This window comes from Hemitrygon akajei, chromosome 5 (genome assembly GCF_048418815.1).
Source record: "Hemitrygon akajei chromosome 5, sHemAka1.3, whole genome shotgun sequence".
Classification (NCBI taxonomy): Eukaryota; Metazoa; Chordata; class Chondrichthyes; order Myliobatiformes; family Dasyatidae; genus Hemitrygon; species Hemitrygon akajei.
In genome coordinates this window covers 38,237,972-38,263,705 of record NC_133128.1, presented here as the reverse complement: position 1 = coordinate 38,263,705, position 25,734 = coordinate 38,237,972, and the positions used below count along the sequence as shown (strand labels likewise).

Below are 25,734 nucleotides of genomic sequence, written 5' to 3'. Positions count from 1 at the left end.
ATGGTCGATGTGAGAAGAACCCTGTGCAGGGTCAACCCACGGAAGGCTGCTGGACCAGACAACATCCCTGGTAGAGTGCTCAGAGGATATACAGACCAGCTAGCAGATATTCTCACTGACATCTTCAACATCTCCCTGATCAGCGCCACCATTCCAACGTGCTTCAAGGCCGCCACCATCGTCCCCGTGCCGAAGAAGTCTTCAGTGTCCTGTGTCAATGACTACCGTCCCGTTGCACTTACATCCGTCATCATGAAGTGTTTCGAGAGGCTCATCATGAGGCATATCAAGACCCTGCTGCCCCCCTCACTGGACCCCCTGCAGTTTGCGTACCGTCCCAACCGCTCAACAGATGACGCCATTGCCACCACCCTCCACTTGGCCCTAACCCACCTGGACAAAAAAGACACATACGTTCGGATGCTGTTCATAGACTTCAGTTCAGCATTCAACACAATCATCCATCAGAAACTGATTGGAAAGCTGAGCCTACCGGGCCTGAACACCTCCCTCTGCAACTAGATCCTAGACTTCCTGACTGGGAGACCTCAGTCAGTCCGGATCGGGAGCAGCATCTCCAACACCATCACACTAAGCACGTGGGCTCCACAGGGTTGCGTGCTCAGTCCACTGCTGTTCACTCTGCTGACCCACGATTGTGCTGGAACACACAGCTCGAACCATATCATCAAGTTTGCCGATGACATGACCGTGGTGGGTCTCATTAGCAAGAATGACCAATCAGCTTACAGAGAGGAGGTGCAGCGGCTAACGGACTGGTGCAGAGCCAACAACCTGTCTCTTAATGTGAACAAAACAAAAGAGATGGTTGTTGACCTCAGGAGGGTATGGAGCGACCACTCCCCACTGAACATCGATGGCTCCTCGGTAGAGATCGTAAAGAGCACCAAATTTCTTGGTGTTCACCTGACGGAGAATCTCACCTGGACCCTCAACACCAGCTCCATAGCAAAGAAAGCCCAGCAGCATCTCTACTTTTTGCGAAGGCTGAGGAAAATCCATCTCCCACCCCCCCATCCTTATCACATTCTACAGGGGTTGTATTGAGAGCATCCTGAGCAGCTGCATCACTGCCTGGTTCGGAAATTGCACCATCTCAGATTGCAAGACCCTGCAGCGGATAGTGAGGTCAGCTGAGAAGTTCATCGGGGTCTCTCTTCCTGCCATCACGGACATTTACACTACACGCTGCATCCGCAAATTAAACAGCATTATGAAGGACCCCACGCACCCCTCATACAATCTCTTCTCTCTCCTGCCGTCTGGGAAAAGGCACCAAAGCATTCGGGCTCTCATGACCAGACTATGTAACCGTTTCTGCCCCAAGCTATCAGATTCCTCAATACCCAAAGCCTGGACTGACACCTTGCCCTATTGTCCTGTTTATTATTTATTGTAATGCCTGCACTGTTTTTGTGCACTTTATGCAGTCCAGTGTAGGTCTGTAGTCTAGTGTAGCTTTCTCTGCGTTTTTTTTATTATGTAGCTCGGTCTAGTTTTTTGTACTGTGTCATGTAACACCATGGTCCTGAAACACGTTGTCTCATTTTTACTATGCACTGTACCAGCAGTTATGGTCGAAATGACAATAAAAGTTGATGACTTGACTTGATTAATATTGGGCTATTTTATCACATACTGAATCTCTGAGTATCTGAAAACCTCATCCTCAATAATGAACTCTAATATTTTGCCAATCACTGAAATTAGGTTAACTGGCCTAGATTTCCCTGTCTTTTGCCTCTCTCTCTTCTTAAAGAGAGGAGCATTGGCAAATGTTAATTTAAATGTTGCACTAGCGAGCTGCCTCGAGAAGAAGGTATGAAAATGTTGTTCTGTTGTTTGATCTGGAGATGTTCAGAAGGTTCAAGAATGAGAGATAAATTTTGTTATTACAGCTATTTCATTAGATGTTCATAATGATTAAAATAATGATAATCAACTTACGCTTTCATACAGTGAAATGTCTTGTTTGTGTCAGTGACTGACATGGTCCAAGGATTGTGCTGGGGGCAGCCGGCAAGTGTCACCATGCTGTCATCATAATGGAGTGTGCCCACAACTCAGTGACCCTAACCACATGGATCTGAAATGTGAGAGGAAACCGGAGCAGCTGTAGGAGAGCCACACGCTCAAGGGGAGAACGTGCAAACTCCTTACAGACAGCATTGGGAAATGAAGCCTGATTTGTGATTACTGGGGGCTGTGAGACAGAGATAGAGAGGGAGACGGTGGAGGAATTCAAAGGGAAAGAAAGGAACAAAGCAGCTGTGGTTGTCTTATGCTAAAAACTAGCTCAGACTAGAAAGCTAAAGCACATTCCAATGATAAGAAACAACCTATAATCTGATTTAGTGGCATGACAGATGCTGCAGGGAAACTTCCAGCCAAATACAGAATCAGCTATATTCCAATTACTGAAGCTTTATTGAACATTTACACACATATAGGTGATTATATAAAAATACACTCAATGCTAGGTTATTAGGTACCTTCTGGATCTGATAAAGTGGCCACTGTGTGCATGTTTGAGATCTTCTGCTGTTGCAGCCCATTCACTCCGTGATTCGAAACGTTGTGCATTCAGAGATGCTCTTCTGCACACCACTGTTATAGCACAAGGTTATTTGAGTTACTGTTCCCTTCCAGTCAGTTTGAACCAGTCTGGCCATTCTCCTCTGATCTCTCTCATTGACACAGCATTTTCACCCACAAACTACCACTCACTGGATATTTTTTGTGTTTTTTTTGCACCATTTACTATAAACTCTAGAGAGTGTAGTGTGTGAAAATCCCAGGAGATCAGCAGTTTCTGAGATATCAAACTGCCATGTGTGGCACCAACACAGTTACTTAGATCACATTTCTTCCCCATTCTGTTTTGTCTAAACAACAACTAAACCTCCTGGCCATGTCTGCATGCTTTTATGCATGAGTTGCTGCCGCGTAATTTGTTGATTATATATTTGTATTAGAGGTGTACCCAATAAATTGGCAATGGAGTAAATAAACAAGCATAGCAAAGTTAAACTAGAAGACAAATATAAGAAAATAACAATTTTACACTCTAACCCAACAAACCGCAACACAAGTTCTCATTTCCTTTGTGCAGATATCAACAGATCAATTTGTTCAAGGTTGGGGGACAATGTTAAAAATACAAATGTTTAGTCAGTAGGTTATGTGGATTTCCCCAATCCCTCTTCCAGGGCTTCCACAATTTCTTCTCAACTTCCCAGTCTTTTTTGAAATAACTGGTCAGGATCTTCCTTCAAGTGTTTTAAGACATTCAGTACTTCCTTTGCTGTAATGCAGGCTATCTCCAAGACATCTTCATTAACTATGCCAAGGTCTGAAGTACCCTGGAAAATATAGGTCCAGCACAGTACATGCCCTTTGGCTCATAATGTTGTGTTACCCTTTTAATCTACTCCAACATCAATTTAAACCTTCTCTCCCACACAGCCCTTCATTTCTCTTTGACCCATGTGCCTATAAGCAAATAAGATCATAAGATCCAGGAGCAGAATTAGTCCATTTGGCTTATTGAGTCTGTTCTGCCATTTCATCATAGCTGATCCAATTTTCTCCTCAGCCCCAATCCCCTGCCTTCTTCCCCTATCCCTTCACGCCCTGACCAGTCAAGAATCTGTCTGTCTCTGCCTTAAATATACATAAAGACTTGGCCTCCACAGCTGCCCGTGGCAAAGAATTCCACAGATTCTCCACTCTCTGGCTAAAGAAATTCCTCCTCATCTCTGTTCTAAAATGACACCCCTGTATTCCGAGGCTGTGTCCATAAGACCATAAGACACAGGAGCAGAATTAGGTCCTTTGGCCCATTGAGTTTGCTTTGCCAGTTAATCATGGCTGATCCCTTTCCCCCTCCTCAGCCCACTCCCCGGCTTTCTCCCTGTAACCTTTGTTGCCATGTCCAATCGGGAACTTCTCAAAGCTCTGCCTTAAGTACACAAAACGACTTGGCTTCCTCAGCTGCCTGTAGCAATAAATTCCACAAACTCAGTACCCTCTGGCTAAAGAAAATTCTCTGCATCTCTTTTTAAAATGGACGCCCTTCTAACCTGAGGCTGTGCCCTCTTGTCCTAGACTCCTTCACCATAGGAAGTATTCTTTCCACCTCTACTCTGTCCAGGCTTTTCAACATTTGAAAGGTTCAATGGGATTCCCCCTCATCCTTCTAAATTCCAGCGAGTACAGACCCAGAGCTATCAAATATCCCACGTATGATAACCCCTTCATTTCCAGAATCATCCTTGTGAACCTCGTCTGAATTGTCTCCAATGCCAGCACATCTGTTCTTAGATGAGGAGCCCAAAACTGCCACAACACTCAAGGTGAGTCCTCACCAGCATTTTATAAAACTTCAGCATCACATCCCTGTTCTCGTATTCTAGGCCTCTTGAAGTGAATGCTAACATGGCATTTGCCTTACTCCACATTGACTCTAGCTGCATCAAGCTTTATGGTGTTCTTGCACAAGGACTCTCAAGTCCCTTTGCAGCTCAGATGTTTGGATTTTCTCCCCATTTAGAAAGTAGCCTGCACATTTGTTTCTTCTACCAAAGTGCACCACCATGCATTTTCCAACATTGTATTTCATTTGCCACTTTCTTGCCCATTCTCCTAATCTGTCAAAGTCTTCCTGCAGCCTTCCTGTTTCCTCAACACTACCTGCCCCTCCACCAATCTTCATATCATCTGCAAATTTGGCAACAAAACTATCTATTCTATCATCTAAATCATTGATATACAGCATAAATAGAAGTGATCCCAACACTGACCACTGCAGAACACCACTAGTCACTGGCAGCCAACCAGCAAAGGATCCTTTTATTCCCACTCACTGCCTCCTACCAATCACCCAGTGTTCTAACCATGACAGTAAGTTTACTGTAATACCATGGACTCTTAACTTGGTAAGCAGCCTTGTGTGTGGCACCTTGTCAAAGGCCTTCTGAAAATCCAAAATCGACTGCATCCTCTTTATCTATCTTGTAATCTCCTCAAAGAATTCCAACATATTTATCAGGCAAGATTTTCCCTTAACTAACCATGCTGAGTTTGTCCTATCTTGTTTTGTGTCACCAAGTACTTCTTAACTTCATCCTTAACAATTGAATCTAACATCTTCCCAACCACTGAGGTCAGGGTAGCTGGTCTAGAATTTACTTTCTGCTGCTTTCCTCCTTCCTTAAAGAGTGGAGTGACATTTGCATTTTTTCAGTCCTCTGGCACCATGCCAGAGTCCAATGATTTTTTTGAAAGATCATTACTAATGCCTCCACAATCTCTACCACTACCGTTCTCAGAACTCTACGATACAGTTTAATTGGTCTGGGTGACTTGTGTACTTTTAGGTCTTTGAGCTTTTTAAGCACCTTCTCCCTTGTAATAGTAACTGCACTCACTTCTCTTCCCTCACACCCATCAATTTCTGGCACCCTGTAGTGTCTTCCAGAGTGTCCACTGCCATTATTTCTCCGGCCTCATTTTCTAGCGGTCTTATGTCCACTCTCACCTTGCTTTTATTTTTCACAAGTTTGAAAATGCTTTTAGCATCCACTTTGATACTGTTTTCTACCTTGCTTTCAGATTTCATATTTTCCTTTCCTTTTTTTGTAATTTATTTTTATTGAAGTTCATCAAACAAACATTTCCATAAGATGTATTTCAGACATTGTACATATATATCATATAATCATATATGTCACAAATCTTCACATAGTACTTATCTGAGGATACACTTATAGAAAAGAGTGGAAAGAAAAAACAAGCAAAAGGAAAAAAACTATGTACAAGTAGGGAGTGATTTTTTTTAACAACATATCCATTGATTTGTGAGAATAAAATCAGGCCTGTGAAGCATTTTGTAGTTCAACCATTTTTCCCAGTATGAATCAAGTTGTTCCAGCTTATGTTTAACAGATGTTGTTATCTTCTCCATTTTGTAAATGTCCATTGTAATTTCCATCCATGCATTTAAAGCTGGGCTCTCCTGTGATAACCATTTCCTAGTAAGAGTCTTTTTACCAGCCACCAACAGTATATTCATTAAATATTTATCTCTTTTCAACCATTCTTGAGGTATATATATCCAAAATATATGGTCTTACTCTCTAAGGGTATTTTGCATTTAAAGATGTCTTGTAGGGCATTGTGTATCCCCCTCCAATAGTCTTTGATAACAGGGCAGTCCCAAAAAATATGATAATGATTTGCATTTTGATTTCCACAATTTCTCCAACAAACAGGGAGGTTACTATCATAATGGGATTTCTGAGAGGGTGTAATAAAATATCTTATCAAGTTTTTCCATCCAAATGCCCTCCATTTCTGTGCACTGGTACACTTCCATTGATACCTCCATATTGTTGTCCATTCTTCCTCAGATATAATTATCCCTCCTTCCTTCTCCCATTTTGTTTTAATGTATGAAGTCGAATGTGTTTTAAGATTTGACAACCCCTTATACATGCTTGAAATGATTCTACTACCGTTATCTAAAATATATGCTTTTCTGAATAGCTCTATCAAGCATGTAGTTGCCTTGGTTACCTTTTTAAGCATCTTATTAACATATTGTCGCATCTGTAAATACTGATAAAAATCTTGTTTTTCTAATAAGTGTTTCTCTTTAAGTATTTCAAAACTTAATTGTTCAAAACTGAACAGTGTTCCTTCTTTCATTATGTTGCAAAGAACTGTTATTCCTTTAGCTGTCCAATTTATTTGGTGTAAAATCCGAGTCATATGCACACCATTTAAGAATTGCAATATCTCCCTCTAGATTATATTCTTTTATAGTAGTTTTCCATATTTTAGGAGTCAATTTCACCCATGGGTTATCAATAATATTTATGTACCTTTGCAGGTTGTTATCAGCTGAAATTGCTTATATGGGATGGGAAGTACCCGCTCCTCAATGTTTTTCCATTGAGCGTCATATGATGGGTTGCACCAACATATCACAGCTCTCAACTGTGCTGCGAAATAATAATCTCCAAGATAAGGTAGGCCCCATCCCCCCTTTACCTTTGCTAATTGCAAAGTTTTGAGATGAACTCTAGGCCTTTTACCCTGCCAAATATACCTTGATAGCATCTTGTTCCATTCATTGAATTGATTTTGATTAATCTCTGTTGGTAGGGTCTGAAAGAGATATAACAGTCTGGGCAGTATATTCATTTTAATAGACTCAATCCTTGAACTGAGACTGAAAAATGGAATCAGGTTCCATCTTGCCATATCTTCCTTTTTTATATATAAAGGGTGTGATAGAATCGGAGGGACAAGAGGGGGAGGTGTTGCATTGCTTGTCAGAGAAAATATTACAGCGGTGCTCTGGCAGGACAGATTAGAGGGCCGGTCTAGGAAAGCTATTTGGGTGGAATTGAGGAATGGGAAAGGTGTAGTAACACTTATAGGGGTGTATTATAGACCACCTAATGGGGAGCGAGAACTGGAGGAGCAAATTTGCAAGGAGATAGTAGATATTTGTAGTAAGCACAGATTTGTGATTGTGGGAGATTTTAATTTTCCACACATAGAATGGGAATCCCATACTGTAAAAAGGATGGATGGTTTGGAGTTTGTAAAGTATGTGCAGGATAGTTTTTTGCAGCAATACATATAGGTACTGACTAGAGAAGGGGCAGTGTTGGATCTTCTGTTAGGGAATGGAATAGTGATGGAGGTATGTGTTGGGGAGTGCTTCGGGTCCAGTGCTCACAATGCCTTTAGTTTCAATATAATTATGGAGAAGGATAGGACTGGAGCCAGGGTTGAGATTTTTGATTGGAGAAAGGCTAACTTTGAGGAGATGCGAAAGGATTTAGAAGGAGTGGATAGGGACAATTTGTTTTATGGGAAGGATGTAATAGAGAAATGGAGGTCATTTAAAGGTGAAATTTTGAGGGTACAGAATCTTTATGTTCTTGTTAGGTTGAAAGGAAAGGTTAAAAGTTTGAGAAAGCCATGGTTTTCAAGGGATATTGGAAGCTTGGTTAGGAAAAAGAGAGATATCTACAATAAATAAAGGCAGCATGGAGTAAATGAGGTGCTCGAGGAATATAAAGAATGTAAAAAGAATCTTTAGAAAGAAATTAGAAAAGCTAAAAGAAGATACAAGGTTGCTTTGGCAAGTAAGGTGAAAATAAATCCAAAGGGTTTCTACAGTTATATTAATAGCAAAAGGATAGTGAGGGATAAAATTGGCCCCTTTGAGAATCAGAGTGGACAGCTATGTGTGGAGCCGAAAGAGATGGGAGAGATTTTGAACTTCTTTGGTATTCACTAAGGAGAAGGATATTGAATTGTATAAGGTAAGGGAAACAAGTAGAGAAGTTATGGAAACTATGACGATTAAAGAGGAGGAAGTACAGGCGCTATTAAGGAATATAAAAGTTGATAAATCTCGGGGTCCTGACAGGATATTCCCTAGGTCCTTGAGGGAAGTTAGTGTAGAAATAGCAGGGGCTCTGACAGAAATATTTCAAATGTCATTAGAAACGGGGATGGTGCCGGAGGATTGGCGTATTGCTCATGTGGTTCCATGGTTTAAAAAGGGTTCTAAGAGTAAACCTAGCAATTATAGGCCTGTCAATTTGACATCAGTGGTGGGTACATTAACCGAAAGTATTCTTAGAGATGGTATATATAATTATCTGGATAGACAGGGTCTGATTAGGAACAGTCAGCGTGGATTTGTGCATAGAAGATCATGTTTGACAAATCTTATTGAATTTATTGAAGAGGTTACGAGGAAAGTTGACGAGGGTAAAGCAGTAGATGTTGTCTATATGGACTTCAGTAAGGCCTTTGACAAGGTTCCGCAAGGAAGGTTAGTTAGGAAGGTTCAATCGTTAGGTATTAATATTGAAGTAGTAAAATAGATTCAACAGTGGCTGGATGGGAAATGCCAGAGGGTAGTGGTGAATAACAGTTTGTCAGGTTGGAGGCCGGTGACTAGTGGTGTGCCTCAGGGATCTGTACTGGGTCCAATGTTGTTTGTCATATACATTAATGATCTGGATGATGGGGTGGTACATTGGATTAGTAAGTATGCAAATGATACTAAGGTAGGTGGCATTGTGGATAATGAAGTAGGTTTTCAAAGTTTGCAGAGAGATTTAGGCCAGTTAGAAGAGTGGGCTGAGCGATGGCAGATGGAGTTTAATGCTGATAAGTGTGAGGTGCTTCATTTTGGTGGGAATAATCCAAATAGGACATACGTGGTAAATGGTAGGGCATTGAAGAATGCGGTGCATAGTTCCCTGAAGGTGGAATCTCACGTGGATTGGGTGGTAAAGAAAGCTTTTGGTATGCTGGCCTTTATAAATCAAAGCATTGAGTATAGGAGTTGGGGTGTAATGTTAAAATTGTACAAGGCATTGATAAGGCCGAATTTGAAGTATTGTGTGCAGTTCTGGTCACCGAATTATAGGAAAGATGTCAACAAAATAGAGAGAGTACAGAGAAGATTTACTAGAATGTTACCTGGGTTTCAGCACCTAAGTTACAAGGAAAGGTTGAACAAGTTACATCTTTATACTTTGGAGCGTAGAAGGTTGAGGGGGGACTTGATAGAGGTATTTAAAATTATGAGGGGGATAGATAGAGTTGACGTGGATAGGCTTTTTCCATTGAGAGCAGGGGAGATTCAAACAAGAGGACATGAGTTGACAGTTAGGGGGGCAAAAGTTTAAGGGTAACACGAGGGGGAATTTCTTTACTCAGAGAGTGGTAGCTGTGTGGAATGAGCTTCCAGTAGAAGTGGTAGAGGCAGGTTCGGTATTATCATTTAAAGTAAAATTGGATAGGTATATGGACAGGAAATGAATGGAGGGTTATGTGCTGAGTGCGGGCCAGTGGGACTGGGTGAGAGTAAGTGTTCAGCATGGACTAGAAGGGCCGAGATGGCCTGTTTCCATGCTGTAATTGTTATATGGTTATAGGTGTTTGTATTGATCTAAGGCTGTGTGAAGAGCCATTGAGATTGCATCTGCCATAGACCTATTGTGGCAATAGGCAAATTGCAGTGGGACCAGCTCCTTGCTGAGGTAGAAATTGATTGTAGCTGTGACTAACATCACAAAGCATTTCATCACCATAGATGTGTGAGTTCTAAGGCAGCTCACACCAGTCTTCTTAGGCACTGGTATAATTGTTTGAAGCAGGTGGGAACTTCTGACTGTAGCAGTGAGAGGTTGAAAATGTTCTTGAACACTCCTGCTAGGTGGTTGGCATGAGTTTTCAGAGATTTCCGTGTACCCCATTGGAGCCTGCCAACTTGCAAGAGCTCACCCTCCTTAAAGAGAGCCCGACATTGATCTCTGAGACAGAGATCACAGGGTCACCAGGTGCAGCAAGGATCATCACAGCTGATCTTTCAAAGCAGACATAAAAGGCATTCAGCTCATTTGGTAGTGAAGCATTGCTGCCATTCATGCTGTTGGGCTTTGCTTTCTAGGAAGTAATGATCTGCAAACCCTGCCAGAGTTGACGTGCGTCTGATGTTGCCTCCAGCTTTGCTCAGAATTACTTCTTTGCTCTTGAAATAGCCTTCCACAAGTCATAACAGTAGCGAGGACATGATGAAAAGGGAAAGGGAGCAGTGACAACAGGTATTTTGCTTGCTTTTGCCTTCTTAAAATGTGGAGTACACAGTCCCAGATGTTGTGCAAGTGGGGTGGATAGAGATTGTGGAGGCTAAATCACTGGTGGTTCTTAAAGAGAAAGTGGATAATCTTTTTGAAGATTGGGGGACTGTGGTCTGTGGGGACTGTCACAAAAGAGGAGATTAGACCTGCGGCGGATCAGCCATAGTCAGACTGAATAGGCATAGGCTTGAGAGATCAGGAGCCCAAGTCCAGGTCCTGTTTTCTTATGCCCTAAAGTTTTTTTCAGGTTCTCATGTAGCCTGAGGCTTCCTCCTACTCAGCAATCTAGGTTAACTAAAGGTCTAGGAGAACTGTGCTAACTGCCATCAGAGACATACCAGCAATGCAACGACCAGGAGATGCCTCTCTTCCTGTGAGGGAACAATTAACTGCAAGACCTAATGATTCGGCACAATGTTACTGCCACCAAAGTGCATTTATAAAACAGAACAGATATCCTAGCCTGGTCAGGTGACTTTTTTTGAAAGGGAAAACGGAATTGTTGCACAGAGTTGTTTGTGAGGCCACATCTGGGGTACTGAGTACAGTTTTGGTTCCCTTATTTAGAGAGAGTTTCAGTGACATTGGAAGCTGTACATATGATCTTATTGAAATGTATAACGTTCTGTGTGCGGCTGAAACTTTGCTTCTGTTTCTCTTCCCACAGGTTCGGCCAGAGTACTTCCTACTTTCCTGTTTCCTGTACATTGCCAGTATCTGCAGGTTTTTTTTTGTTTTCATGCTCAAGCCTTGTCTTGGGCAAAGGGTTTACTGTCTCTGGAACAGATTTACAGCATTCTCTGCTGACTGCACTGAGATTTGATGCATTTACCAGAGATTAGCAAATCAAGTGTCGTTCTATGAAAGCAACAGATTCCTTTGAGCTGTGTGATGAAAAAAAATCGCAAGGACTAGGGATGCTGCAGACAGGGTAGGAGAGCAATAGTTTCCTGCAGATGGGGCTGAGAGAAGGAAGATTTGTTGCCAGGTGTTTAGAGAACTGTGTGGGAAGAGCTTGGGTGAGGATTTCAGTCACATAAGCTCTGACGGTGGTTGATAGGAGGGAGAGTGAAATGTTTGATGAATCATTGGGCTGGTCTGAAAACCTATATCCAATATTGAGAAGCAGAAATCATTCAGTACCAGCTATGATCTGTAGTTTGCAAAGGTCTTGGACCTGCCCCATCCAGTTTGGAAATGGTTGCCAACTCCATTAGCACATCTGAGGACACAACCATTGTGCACCATCTGAGGGCCTCTGTGTCAGCTTCCACTGAAGATGTTGAGTAGAAAATCAGACACCTTCCTGTCATGCTCTGATTGAAACAGCCTGCTGCCATCATGGCTTATGGGGAATAGTGTAGTGAGAGGCCATGAATACCAGATAGTTACCAAGACATCCAAGAGAGGGATCATAGGGAACTTCTTCACCCAATGAATAGTGTGACAGTGAAATCTGCTATAGAGTACGGCTGGTGTATCATTATATTTAAAGAGAGCCTGGACAAGCTTGTGAATGAGCAGAGAATCGAGAGTTACCCTGACAGTAGGTAAGGAACTGTGGGAGGAAGTTCAGGTAAACTGTAAAAACATGGACACAGAAGCTATGTTCTGAGTTGTAAAGTTTTGTACGAATCATTGGTTGAGCTGAATGGCCTTTATGATGTGTGAAGCAAATCTGATCTGGTCAAGGCCCCTGTCATAGAAAAATACAGTACAGGAACAGGACCTCAGGTCTGCAGTGACCACGGGGTCCATTAACTAATCCTCTTTTCTTGTACTCTATCCCTCTGATTTCTGGCTTACTCGTGTATCTGTCTAAATGCCTCTTAAGCATTGCTGTTGTATCTGCTTCCACTACCTCCTCTGGAAGCACATTCCAGGCACCTACCACTCTGTTTATAAAAACCCTCACCCTCAAATCTCTGTTCAACTTTCCTACACCTTACATTAAAGCTTACAACTTGACATTTCTGTTCTGCAGATAAAGATCCGTGTATCTACCCTATCTATGCTTCTTATGGTTTTCTTAAACCTCTATCACATCACCCTGGAAACTCTGACATTTCAGAGTAAACACTTCAAGTTTGTCCAGATAACATTGTGGTGAAATTCTTCTTCACCCTTTCCAAAGCCTCCATATTCTTTGTTGTCAGAACCAGAAGTATTTGCAGTATTCCTTTTCAAGCTTTGAATCTCTTTTGCATCATAAAGGCATTTGCATTATCTTGTCAACAAATCTCACTGTTTCTCTATCTTACATATCATCCCAGAACTGGTTTGATATTATCTCTCTGCACCTGTGTAGGTATTTGGCCAACTAGCAGTGGCAGCAGGGACATACTCCTAATTTCAAAAGATCGGTGACGACAGCATGACAGTGGCCAAACAAGATATTCCTAAGGTTAATAGGATATAGTTACCCGACCATTAAAACAATGTGGCATTTGGCCAGAAAATGACTGGAAGACTTCAGATGGATGATCCTTGCTTAGAGAGAAGAAAAGGCTGAGATGGGGCCCAAGGATTCCTAGCAGGGATGAGGTGAGCATTTGTCTTCTCAAACGCCTGTATGGATTGAGAACTATGACTGTTTTTCAGGAGGCTCAGCTGATCTAACTAATTAATTTTACCAATTAGGCCCAAGTGTCTAATGCAAGTCTACACCCCAGTATGGTGTGGGAAAGGGGGTGCACCACATTTGGGATGAAGCCTATGAAGAAGTGTAGGTGGACACTACTCATCTCAGTTACATGGTATGGAACACTGAGAATTCCTGCTTCCATTTGCTGCTGAGTACCCTCGACTTGTTCAAACACTGAGCTCAGAACCGCATCTGGGGACGGTCACTCTCCATTCACATTTTGATCAACTGTTGCAAGAACACTACAATGAAAGTAACCTTTAACAAACGAGGACCCACTTCAGCTTCAGTGAGACTAGAAACACCACAGGTGTGAAAGTCAGTAGACCACGTGGTCCTGCTAGTGGCATCATAGTAACTTGTCAACATAATGGGAGCCCACAAGCCGCACAATAGGCCGATCTATCATCAGGCTGCGTTGAACTGGAGAAGCTATAGAAAGCTTCAGTACTTTTACCCAATGAACTACCAGGAGAGATGTAGATCAGGTGGGCCCAAGTGCAGAGGAAAACATAGACAGTTGCATAACTGATCTTTACGACCATAAGACATAGGAGCAGAATTAAGCCATTTGGCCCATTGAGTCTGCTCGGCCATTTAATCATAGCTAATCCTTTTTCCCTCCTCCTCAATGCCATTTCCCAGCTGTCTCCCCGTACCCTTTGATGCCATGTCCAGTCAAGAACCTATCAATCTCTGCCTTAAATACACCCAACAACCTGGCCTCCGCAGCTGCACGTGGAAACAAATTCCACAAATTCACCACCCTCTGGCCAAAGAAATTTCTTTGCATCTCTGTTTTGAATGGATGTGCCTCTCTATCCTGAGGCTGTGTCCTCTTGTCCTAGACTCTCCCACGTGGGAAACATCCTTTCCACATCTACTCTGTCTAGTCCTTTCAACATTTGAAAGGTTTCAATGAGATTACCCATCATCCTTCTAAATTCCAGTGAGTACAGACCCAGAGCCATCAAACATTCCTTGTAAACACAAAGTACACTGCAGATGCTGTGGTCAGATCAAGACGTACAAAAAAGCTGGATGAACTCAGCAGGTCGGGCAGCATCTGTTGAAAAAAGAAGTCAACGTTTCGGGTCGAAACCCTTCGTCAGTACTAAAGAAGGAGGGGGCAGGGCCCTATAAAGAAGGTGGGGAGAGGGTGGAAAACCAATCAGAGGAAAGATCAAGGGTGAGGGAGGGGAAGAAGGGAGGGGATAGGCAGGAGAAGTAAAGAAGGATTCTAAGGGGAAAGCACTATGGGTAGTAGAGGAAGGCAGAGTCATGAGAGGTGATAGGCAGCTAGAAGAAGTGCAGAGTGAAAGTGGGATGGGGGAAGGGAGAGGGAGGGAATTAGCAGAAGTTGGAGAATTCGATGTTCATACCAAGGTGCTGGAGACTACCCAGATGGTATATGAGATGTTGCATACCAAGGGGCTGGGGACATTCCTCGTATCCTGGAATCATCCTTGTGAACCTCCTCTGGACCCTCTCCAATGCCAGCACATCTCTTCCAAGATGAGGAGCCCAAAACTGTTCACAGTACTCAAGTGAGGCCTCACCAGTGCCTTATAAAGCCTCAGTATCACATCCCAGCTCTTGTATTCTGGAGCTCTTGAAATGAATGCTAATGTTGCATTTGCCTTCCACACCACCGACTCAAACTGCAAGTTCACCTTTAGGGTGTTCTGCACAAGGACTCCCAAGGCCCTTTTCATCTCAGATTTTTGGTTTTTCTCCCCATTTGGAAAATAGTTCACACATTTATTTCTACTACCAAAGTGTATGACCATTCATTTTCCAACATTATATTTCATTTGCCACTATCTTGTCCATTCTCCTAGTCTGTCTATGTCCTTCTGCATCCTGCCTGTTTCCTCAACACTATCTGCCCCTCCACAAATCATCATATCATCTGCAAACTTGGCAACAAAGCCTTCTATTTTATCATCTAAATCATTTATATACAGCATAAAAAGGAAGTGGTCTCAACACTGACCCCTGAGGAACACCACTAGTCACTGGTAACCAACCAGACAAGGGTCCTTTTATTCCCACTCACTGCCTTCTTCTAATCAGCCAATGCTCTAACCATCTTAGTAACTTCCCTATAATACCATGGGCTCCTAACTTGGTAAACAGCCTCATTTGTGGCACCTTGTCAAAGGCCTTCTGAAAGTCCAAGTATACAACATCCATTGCATCCCCTTTATCTATTCAACTTGTAATCTCCTCAAAGAATTCCAACAGGTTCATCTGGCAGGATTTTCCCTGAAGGAAACCATGCTGACTTTGTCCTATCTTGTCCTGTGTCACCAAGTACTCCAGCAACTCATCCTTAGCAATTGACTCTAACATCCTCCCAACTACTGAGGTCAGGCTAACTGGTCTATAATTTCCTTTCTGCTGCCTTCCTCCTTTCTTAAAGAGTGGAGTGACATTTGTAATTTTCCAGTCCTCTGGCACTCTGCCAGAGTCCAATGATTTTTGAAAGATATTTACTAATGCCTCCACGATCTCTGCTGCTACCTCTTTCAGAACCCTACGGTGCAGTTCATCTGGTCCGGGTGACTTATTTACCCTTAGGTCTGTCAGTATTTTAAGCACCTCCTCCCTTGAAATAGTAACTGCACTCAATTCTCTTCCCTCACCCACTTCAACATCTGGCACTGTGCTACTGTCTTCCACGGTGAAGACTGATGCAAAGTACTCAGATAGTTCATCTGACATTTCCTTGTTCCCTGATATTATTTTTCCAGCCTCATTTTCTTGCGGTTCTATATCCACATTCCATATAACCATATAACAATTACTGCACTGAAACAGGCCATCTCGGCCCTTCTAGTCTGTGCCGAATGCTTACTCTCACCTAATCCCACTGACCTGCACTCAGCCCATAACCCTCCATTCCTTTCGTGTCCATATACCTATCCAATTTTGCTTTAAATGACAATATTGAACTTGCCTCTACCACTTCTACTGGAAGCTCGTTCCACACAGCTACCACTCTCTGAGTAAAGAAATTCCCCCTCATGTTACCCTTAAACTTTTTCCCCCTAAGTCTCAACTCATGTCCTCTTGTTTGAATCTCCCCTGCTCTCAATGGGAAAAAGCCTATCCATGTCAACTCTATCAATTCTCCTCATAATTTTAAATATCTCTATCAAGTCTCCCCTCAACTTTCTATGCTCCAAAGAATAAAGACCTAATTTGTTCAATCTTTCCTTGTAACTTAGGTGCTGAAACCCAGGTAACATTCTAATAAATCTTCTCTGTACTCTCTCTATTTTGTTGACATCTTTCCTATAATTCGGTGACCAGAACTGTACACAATACTCCAAATTCGGCCTTACCAATACCTTGTACAATTTTAACATCACATCCAACTCCGATATTCAATGCTCCGATTTATAAAGGCCAACATACCAAAAACTTTTTTCACCACCCTATCCACATGAGATTCCACCTTCAGGGAACTATGCACCATTATTCCTAGATCACTCTGTTCTACTGCATTCTTCAATGCCCTACTATTTACCATGTATGTCCTATTTGGATTATTCCTACCAAAATGTAGCACCTCACACTTATCAGCATTAAACTCCATCTGCCATCACTCAGCGCACTCTTCTAACTGGCCTAAATCTCTCTGCAAACTTTGAAAACTTATTTTATTATCCACAACAGACACAAAATGCTGGTGGAACACAGCAGGCCAGGCAGCATCTATAAGGAGAAGCACTGTCGACGTTTCGGGCTGAGACCCTTCATCAGGACTAACTGAAAGGAAAGATAGTAAGAGATTTGAAAGTAGTGGGGGGAGGGAGAAATGCAAAATGATAGGAGAAGACCGGAGGGGGTGGGATGAAGCTAAGAGCTGGAAAGGTGATTGGCGAAAGTGATACAGAGCTAGAGAAGGGAAAGGATCATGGGACGGGAGGTCTCGGGAGAAAGAAAGGGGGAAGGAAAACACTCTCTGCCCATCACTCTGCCTGTTTTCCATCTCCCTCTGGTGCTTCCCCCCCTTCCTTTCTCCCGAGGCCTCCCGTCCCATGATCCTTTCCCTTCTCCAGCTCTGTATCACTTTCGCCAATCACCTTTCCAGCTCTTAGCTTCATCCCACTCCCTCTGGTCTTTTCCTATCATTTCGCATTCCCCCCCCCCCACTACTTTCAAATCTCTTACTATCTTTCCTTTCAGTTAGTCCTGATGAAGGGTCTCAGCCCAAAACATCGACAGTGCTTCTCCTTATAGATGCTGCCTGGCCTGCTGTGTTCCACCAGCATTTTGTGTGTGTTGTTTGAATTTCCAGCATCTGCAGATTTCCTTGTGTTTGTTCATTATCCACAACGCCAGCTACCTTAGTATCATCTGCATACTTATTAATCCAATTTACCACCCCATCATCCAGATCATTAATGTATATGACAAACAACATTGGACCCAGTACAGATCCATGAGGCACACCACTAGTCACTGGCCTCCAACCTGACAAACAGTTATCCATCACTACTCTCTGGCGTCTCCCATCCAGCCACTGTTGAATCCATTTTACTACTTCAATATTAATACCTAACCATTGAACCTTCCGTGCGGAACCTTGAAAGGTGCGGAACCTTCATCTCTCCTTTATTTTTTACATACTTGAAAAAGCTTTTCCTATCCTCTTTGATATTGTTTGCTAGCTTGCTTTCATATTTTATCTCTTCCCTCAGAATGATTCTTTTTGTTGTTCACTGTAGGTGTTTAAATGCTTCCCAAACCTCTGTCTCACCACTAATTTTTTTGCTTTGTTGTATGCTCTTTCTTTAGCTTTTACATTTGCTTTGACTTCCCTATAAGCCACAGCTGTACTATTTTGCCATTTGAGTATTTCTTTGTTTTTGGAATACATCTATCCTGCACCTTCTTCATTTTTTCCAGAAACTCACACCATTGTTGCTCTGCTGTCATCCCTGCCAGCATCTCCTTCCAAGTTACTTTGGCCAACTCCTCTCTCAAACCTCTGCCACTGAAATACTGCTAACTCAGACTTTAATTTCTCCCTATCAAATTTCAAGTTGAACTCAATCATGTTGTGATCACTGGTTCCTCAGGGTTATAGTACCTTAAGCTCCCTAATCCCCTCCGGTTCATTACATAACATCAATCCAGTATAGCTGATCCCCAGTAGGCTCAACGACAAACTGTTCTAAAAAGCCATCTCTAAGGCATTCAACAAACTCACTTTCTTGAGGTCCATTATCAACAATAACATTGCCCTGTGAAATGCCTTTTCTATTTCCTGTTGTAATCTATGATCCACACTGCAGCTACTGTTGGGTGTGTTACGAAGGATGAACAACTCTGATGGGCAGAAGGGTGCAGAGTTGCCCATGCCCCTCCCCCTTTTGGAGAATCGCAAATTGCTACTATTTTGATGCTGCTAACAAGGAAGTAAGAGAGACAAAAGGAAATCTGCCAGGGCAGTTGTTATTGATAACAGCTCATGAAAGTTAATGAGAGAGAGACACAGCTAACAAAAGAAGAGTGGAACCATTGATTACTGCTATTGTCTTTTGGAGAAGGATTGTTTACTTAGTACTGTTCTATTCATTGAAACCCCTCAGGGGGCAACCAGAGTGGGCTGGCTTGATGGTTACATCATCTCAACCTGATTGACACCTGAGACCCCGTGAGTGGAGATAAAAGTAAGGTCTGAGGTAACACCCCTCAGACGCACCAGGAGAAACGCTAATGAGCAGGAGAAACCCATGAGACAGTGTGGGACATCGGAGACCGAACGAAGGGTCGGTAAATTTTAACTCACGGTGTTTATAGTGAGACCGGTGGGAGCTTGTGTGTGTATCCACCCCTGCCTGAGTGACGAGTCCACCACGGAGGAACGGTCTAGCTAAAGGATGGAGGGGTCATATGTGAATGGCCATAACAACAACGCATCGACGGATCAACATCATAAAGGAAGGATGGCAAGATAATAGCTGTTACTGTTCACACATTCTCTCTCTCTCTCTCTCCAACAATTGAAACACAGCGACCAACAACTACCGCAGCCTGCATGAACTGAACTGAACTTTATATTTCCATCTGACGATTCATTATCCCCTAGACAACGATAGAGCTTGTTTCTTATTGATTATTATTATACCCGCACTTTTAGGTTTAGTATTGCTGACGTATATTATCTGTATATTTGCATTGATATTATTTTCTATATTTTTGCTAATAAATATTGTTGGAAAATAGTATCACCAGACTCCAACAGACACTTCTATCTTTGCTGGTAACACACCCAGTTACGGGGTTCGTAACAGGTGGCCTGCAGTTTCTTAACTCAACCCACACGGATTCAACATCTTCCAATCCTATGTCACCTCTTTTTACTTTGATGCTATTCTTTACCAGTAGAGCCATGCCACTCTCTCTGCCTACCTTCCTATCCCTCCAATACAATGTGTAACCTTGAACATTCAGCTCCCAACTACAACCATCCTTCAGCCACGATTCAGTGATGGCCACAACATCATACCTGACAATTTATAATAGTGCAACAAGATCATCCACCTTATTTCTTATACTCCATTACAAGAGTTCAGGTGTGCTTTGATTTTCTTTTAACTGGTGTACCTGATTGTAACTGCAATGGTAGATCCACACTCCAAACAATTGTAGCATACCATGACTTTTAGGGACAATCCTGACAAATTGTGACGTCTGGACCACAGAGACTATGTAACAGTTTCTTCCCCCAAGCCATCAGACTCCTCAATACCCAGAGTCTGGACTGACATCAACTTACTGCCTCTACTTTCCCTATTGTCTTGTTGATTATTTATTGTAATGCCTGCACTGTTTTGTGCACTTTATGCAGTCCTGGGTAGTCTAGTGTAGTTTTTTTCTGTGTTGTTTGTACGTAGTTCAGTGTAGTTTTTGTAATGTTTCATGTAGCACCATGCACCTGAAAAATATTGTCTCATTTTTACTGTGTACTGTACCAGCAGTTATGGTCGAAATGACAATAAAAAGTGACTTGAGTTGACTTGAGTGGGCTAGTACTATTTATCTAAACTGAACAATTGTATTAATATACACCGTAAGGCTGTACTCTGGCTACTGTGTCCAGTTACCCGAGGATGTACGAGTCCTTATCTACAGGTGTTATTGGTAAAGCAGCAGAAGCAACATGAGGAAATACAGAGGAGTAAAACAGGGCAGGTGACACTTTGCAGTATTTATAGTCAATGGATTGTTGTTCACTAGTAGCACAAACCCGTGCAAATCAAAGCAGTGGAGGTAGAGAGGGGGTGACCACCTGTAATAAGAGTACCAGTCACAGAGATATGGCCAAAAACTCAATGCCATGAAAGCCTATATCTTTAATGATAAAGGCATATCCATTGGGTCAAGAGTGCACTGCACAGTAATGTACATAATACTAGCCATCCAAGCAGCTGTATCTAACATTGCTCTAGCAGATATAAAAGAATGGTCTAGTCTGAAGGGAAGCAAATCTCTGGAATATTGCCTCATTGGTTCATTTGCCAGACAGAAGATAAAAGTGGTGCATGGCCTATCACTGGTAGCATGCAATGAAGAGTAGTTTTGATTCTTATAGGGAATTGTTACCCAGCGTGGGGGAATGAGATGAGGTATGAATGAATGCAGGTGCAACTGAGTGAATGGGTGCATGCTAGAAATTGCTAACAAATGGTATCACTGTACTCAGCTTGGGTATAAGAGCGATTGCAGATACCTTATCAGCATGATTACAGGAGCATGTATTTACGAGGGACTTGTGTAATATTGCAGACTCCAGTTGTTGATCTACACCCTTCTTGCCACTGACTTTGAAGTGATTCCACATGATCTACATATATTATGGATATCAAGTTTTCAACATTGCCACAGACAAGATCCAAGCTAACCCACAAATATGAACCACAGAAAGAAGCTCCTATCCCTCATCAAATTGTAAATACAAGGGCTCTAACTGAAGAGTGATTTTTAGAAGGTAGTCGGACAATGCATTATTTTGTGGATCAAGTGGACAGGAAGCAGAGGTGAAAGCAAGCAAAAAAAATGAAAATCTATGATAAAATATGATAGGAAGGATTTTAAAATAGGGGACTGACAGTTCATATTCAACCCAGATTAGAATTGTATTTAATATATACTGCAGGTAGTCAATTGCCTTAGCAATAGCTTGGGTTGTAATGGTTTTAGGATATATAGTGCTAGCAAGAAAATATGGTCACAATGGTTTCTAGAAAGAATAAAAGTGGAATATAATGATGACAAGCCAATTCTTCCAAATAGAAATTAAAGGGTTAACTGAATGTGGAGCACAGAATTGTCGACAATACAAAAGGCACACATGCAGTCTCAATTTTTGTCTGGGACAGGGGTCCGGATGAAAGACAAACATATTCAATTGCTAGGAAACACAGAAAGCAGCTGAGAAGCCAATGAGTGATTTAAGAATAAACCTTACTGTTTTGCATTAGGCAGCAAATATGGTTATCAGTGATGCAATTCGTCAAAGGTAATTCATTCACCCATGTGGGATAGGTAGCTGTATCTTCTGTATCAAATTATAAGTATTTCATTATAAGTATGAAAATGAATTAAATGACTGTTTATTCATTTCCAGAGATGCTGCCTGACCTGCTGAGTTCCTCCAGTGTTTTGTGTCTGTTGCTCTGGATTTCTGGTATCTGTAAAATTGTGTGTGTTTATGACTACTGTATTTATATTTCAGTGGAAAATCTTTTGAGTAGCTCCTTCCTACTGCTACTCCTGACATGCACGTAAATAGACTCTTGAGATGGGGCTGATAAATTTTGATTATTTATTAAGCATCATATGTTTAGTTCAATAGCTACCAGGAGAAAATGGGGAAATAGAACAGGTGAAATTCCTTTCCTCAGAGCCAATATGAGCCAAAAAGGCTGAATTTTCTTCTCCTGTGCCACAAATCTATGATTTCAAAATCCAAGAATTTTTCTTAGCACAATGTATCCTTATTATTCAAATGTTGTAATTCCAATCTAATTCTGCAGTGGTCTATGGAAAGCATATTTATAATTAATATTCTACAAGGTTAATTTTGCAATGACTATTGCTGGGAAAGCATCAACTATAATTTAAAATGCTGTCTGATCCTTATTGACCTCGCATTAGTAGGATGCAATTACAGTAAATAAGATTCAGCCTTTTACACAAAATTCCCAGCAATGCAGCATCCATTTACCAGATGTGTGCATTAAAGCTAGCTTAAGGAGGATTCCACAACCCCCCCCCCCCACCCCGGTTCAATAACAAAATTATAGATAAAGAGGAGACCATTTGTCTTGCCTCTGTTAGTTACTTAGTTCATGTTCAGTTCCACATTGTGCGTTACCTACACCTCTCAATGCAGAAGTACCCTCCCTATTCCACAAATGTTTGAAGGGGAAGTATTTTCTATCAGTTTGTCAGGTAGGCCATTTCAAACGCCAACAAAATTCTCCTCATCTCCTCTAGATTCTATACCAATAACTAAATATATTAACTTGGGCCACCAAAGGTTACATTTCTTCTATCGATAGCTCTCACTGTCTTGAAAAGCAGAGTCAGGTCCGAAATTAATCTCAAGGTGACAATTATGTACTTTGAATTAATAAATTTACATTGAGCTTTGGTTAGATCTTCAACTTAAATGTATTTGTTCAAGTGCAAACCTAATTTTTCCAAATTTCCCTCATAGCTGAAATTCCTTGTATCCTTTACAAGGATTTCTGCTGATTCCTTCATTGCTGTGTGCCTGTAAAAATGACACCACTTCCCAAACCCACCCCGACAGCATATTTCAGCTGACTCACACAGAATGCTGGAGGAGTTCAGCAGGTTAGGCAGCATTTATGGAAATAAACTAACAATCAATGCTTCAGACTGAAACCCTTCTTCAGGACTGAGAAGGAAGGGGGAAGATAACAGAGTAAAAAGTTGGGTGGGGGGGAGGTGAAAGAAGATAACTGGAAGGTGATAGGTGAAACCAGGTGGTGGGAAAGGTCAAGAGCTGGAGAAGAAAGAATCTGATAGGAGAGGAGAATGGATCACAGGAGAAAGGGAAGGAGGATGGGACCTAGGGGAAAGTAATAGGCAGATGAGGTCAGACTGGGGATTAGAGGAAGGGGGGAGCGGTAGAATTTGGTTACCAGAAGGAGAAATCGATATTCATGCCATTAGCTTCGAGGGCACCAAGATAGAATATAAGGTGTTGCTCCTCCACCCTGAGTGTGGCCCCATCTTTGCACAAAAGGAGGCCATGGACTGACACATCAGAAAGGGAATCGGAATGGAAATTAAAATATTTGCCGACTGGGAAGTTATACTTGTGGCGGATGGAGCAGAGGTGCTCGATGGAACGGTCTGCCGATTTACGATGGGTCTCACCAATGTAGAGGAGGCCGTATCGGGAGCACTGGACACAATAAACGACTCCAGCAGATTCACAGGTGAGGTGTTGCCTCACCTGGAAGGACTGTTTGGGAGCCTGAATGGAGGTGAGAGAGGAGGTGAATAGGCAGGTGCAGCACTTAAGCTGCTTGCAGGGTTAAGTACCTGGTTGGCGATTAGTGGGGAGGGAGGAACGTTGCAAAATTACAATAAGCTAACGAGTTTGCTTGCATTTTTTCCCGTTCTGCCTTTTGTGCCATACTCAGAACATTGAAAAGTACTGCACACAGCGGGCCATTTGCTCCATGATGTCTGTGTACTCAGATGTGTTCTCCACTAGCATTACTCCAGGTTTTTATTTTGTTACAACTTTAAGAACTGTAGCACGTGACCAACTGTTCCCATGTACATTGCTACAATGTTGCAACAAAGAAACTGGTAGGGGTTGTCTGCCTCCGTAGGGAAGGGCATCAAGGAATGTTGCTTTACATACAATACTCTTTCATGGCGGGGAGAGGAAGGTTTATTAGTTTACCTTCAAGAATGAAAGATACAGAAACATTGTTTCATTTGAACTTGACACAATGAAATTTGGGCAAAATGTGTGATTTTGAATACTGAATTGCTAAGCACTTTTCTAAAAATTGAGATATTATGCGTCAAGAGAGAACAAGTTGTACAAGTCAATTGAAAGATTACTCAATGAGAGTAAATAAAATGTTCAAGCAGCGGATTTCTAAGCAACCAGCTGAAGGAGACAATAGGGGGGTGAAATTATATGTCCTTCAGTTACCTGTTCTGTATATAAACTAAACCACATGAAATCAAAAAGTTTTTAGTAAGCTGTTGGACTCGGGAAAGAATTGCATCATATCAAAATGCCATCAAAAGTGACCCTGGAGAATGCATTAGGACAACAGAAGACTATAACATCATGCATGTTGATGTATAAGACAAGCCTAAAGCAGACCAGGTGATTTGTTTTTAAATAGCGGTGTTGATTCCAAAAAAGCAAGGGCGATAAGGTGTGAGTTTCATTATTGTATATCAGTTAGATGCCATGCCTATATTGTGAAGTATAGGTGACAGCAGGTTACACAATGACAGAATCACGGAGATTACGATGTGTTAGCAATCACTTCAGCTGCATAACTCAGGTTAGTATTGTTTTTCTCTCGACAGGCAGCAATCAGCACAGGAGGTTGATTGTTGGTGACGCAGTGTGTGACTGAAAAAGAGTTTGAGTGCTTTCGGGTTTTTTCTCAGTGTGTGGCAATCAGTGCAGGGTCAATAATGAAAAACAGGTGTAAGTGGAGCATTGTTAGAGTGGTCCAGCTTTGCCTCAACAGGCTTAGGTGAGTATAGGCTTGGCCAAGCACAGGCGGAAGTTTAAGTAAGTAAGAAAGTTTCTAGTACTAAACATGAGAAAATCTGAAGGTGCTGGAAATCCAAGCAACACACACAAAATACTGGAGGAACTTCGCAGGTGAAGTGGCACCTACGGAAATGAATAAACAATCGACATTTTGGGCTGAGACCCTTCTTCAAGACTGGAAAGGCAGGGGGAAGATGCCAGAATATGAAGATGCCAGAGGGGAAGGGATAGGTGAAGCCAGGTGTGTAGGAAAAGTAAAGGGCTGGAGAGGAAATAATCTGATAGGAGAGGAGAGTGGACCATAGGAGAAAGAGAAGAAGAGAATCTGTATGGAGTATTCTGGTTTGGTTTATTTGCCTGTGCCCCATACCAGTGAGGTAAGAATAGGATGATTTGGCAGATCAATGTGTGGCGGGAGAATTGGTGCAGGGACAGGGTTTCAGATTTCTGGATCACTGGGATCTCTTCTGGGGAAGGTATGACCTGTACAAAAGGGACAGGTTACATCTGAACCCCAGAGGGAACCAATGCGCTTGTAGGCAGGATTGCTATAGCTGTTGGGGAGGGTTTAAACCAATTTG

General features: G+C 42.1%; 1 protein-coding gene across 6 annotated transcripts in view; it reads right to left on the bottom strand.

Annotated features, from left to right (window-relative positions):
• LOC140727645 (NXPE family member 3-like) overlaps positions 1 to 25,734 on the bottom strand; it is a 129,138-nt gene that overhangs the window by 56,709 nt on the left and 46,695 nt on the right. Inside the window, exon 2 of one of the 6 annotated variants that reach the window (XM_073045262.1) lies at positions 2,514 to 2,628. The exons of 4 other annotated variants lie outside the window; for them this stretch is intronic. In XM_073045262.1, coding sequence (XP_072901363.1) covers positions 2,514 to 2,576 — 63 coding nt within the window. In that variant the 5' untranslated portion in view covers positions 2,577 to 2,628. Of the gene's footprint in view, positions 1 to 2,513; positions 2,629 to 25,734 lie in introns of those variants that run through there. One more of the 6 variants, XM_073045261.1, reaches the window with a different exon arrangement.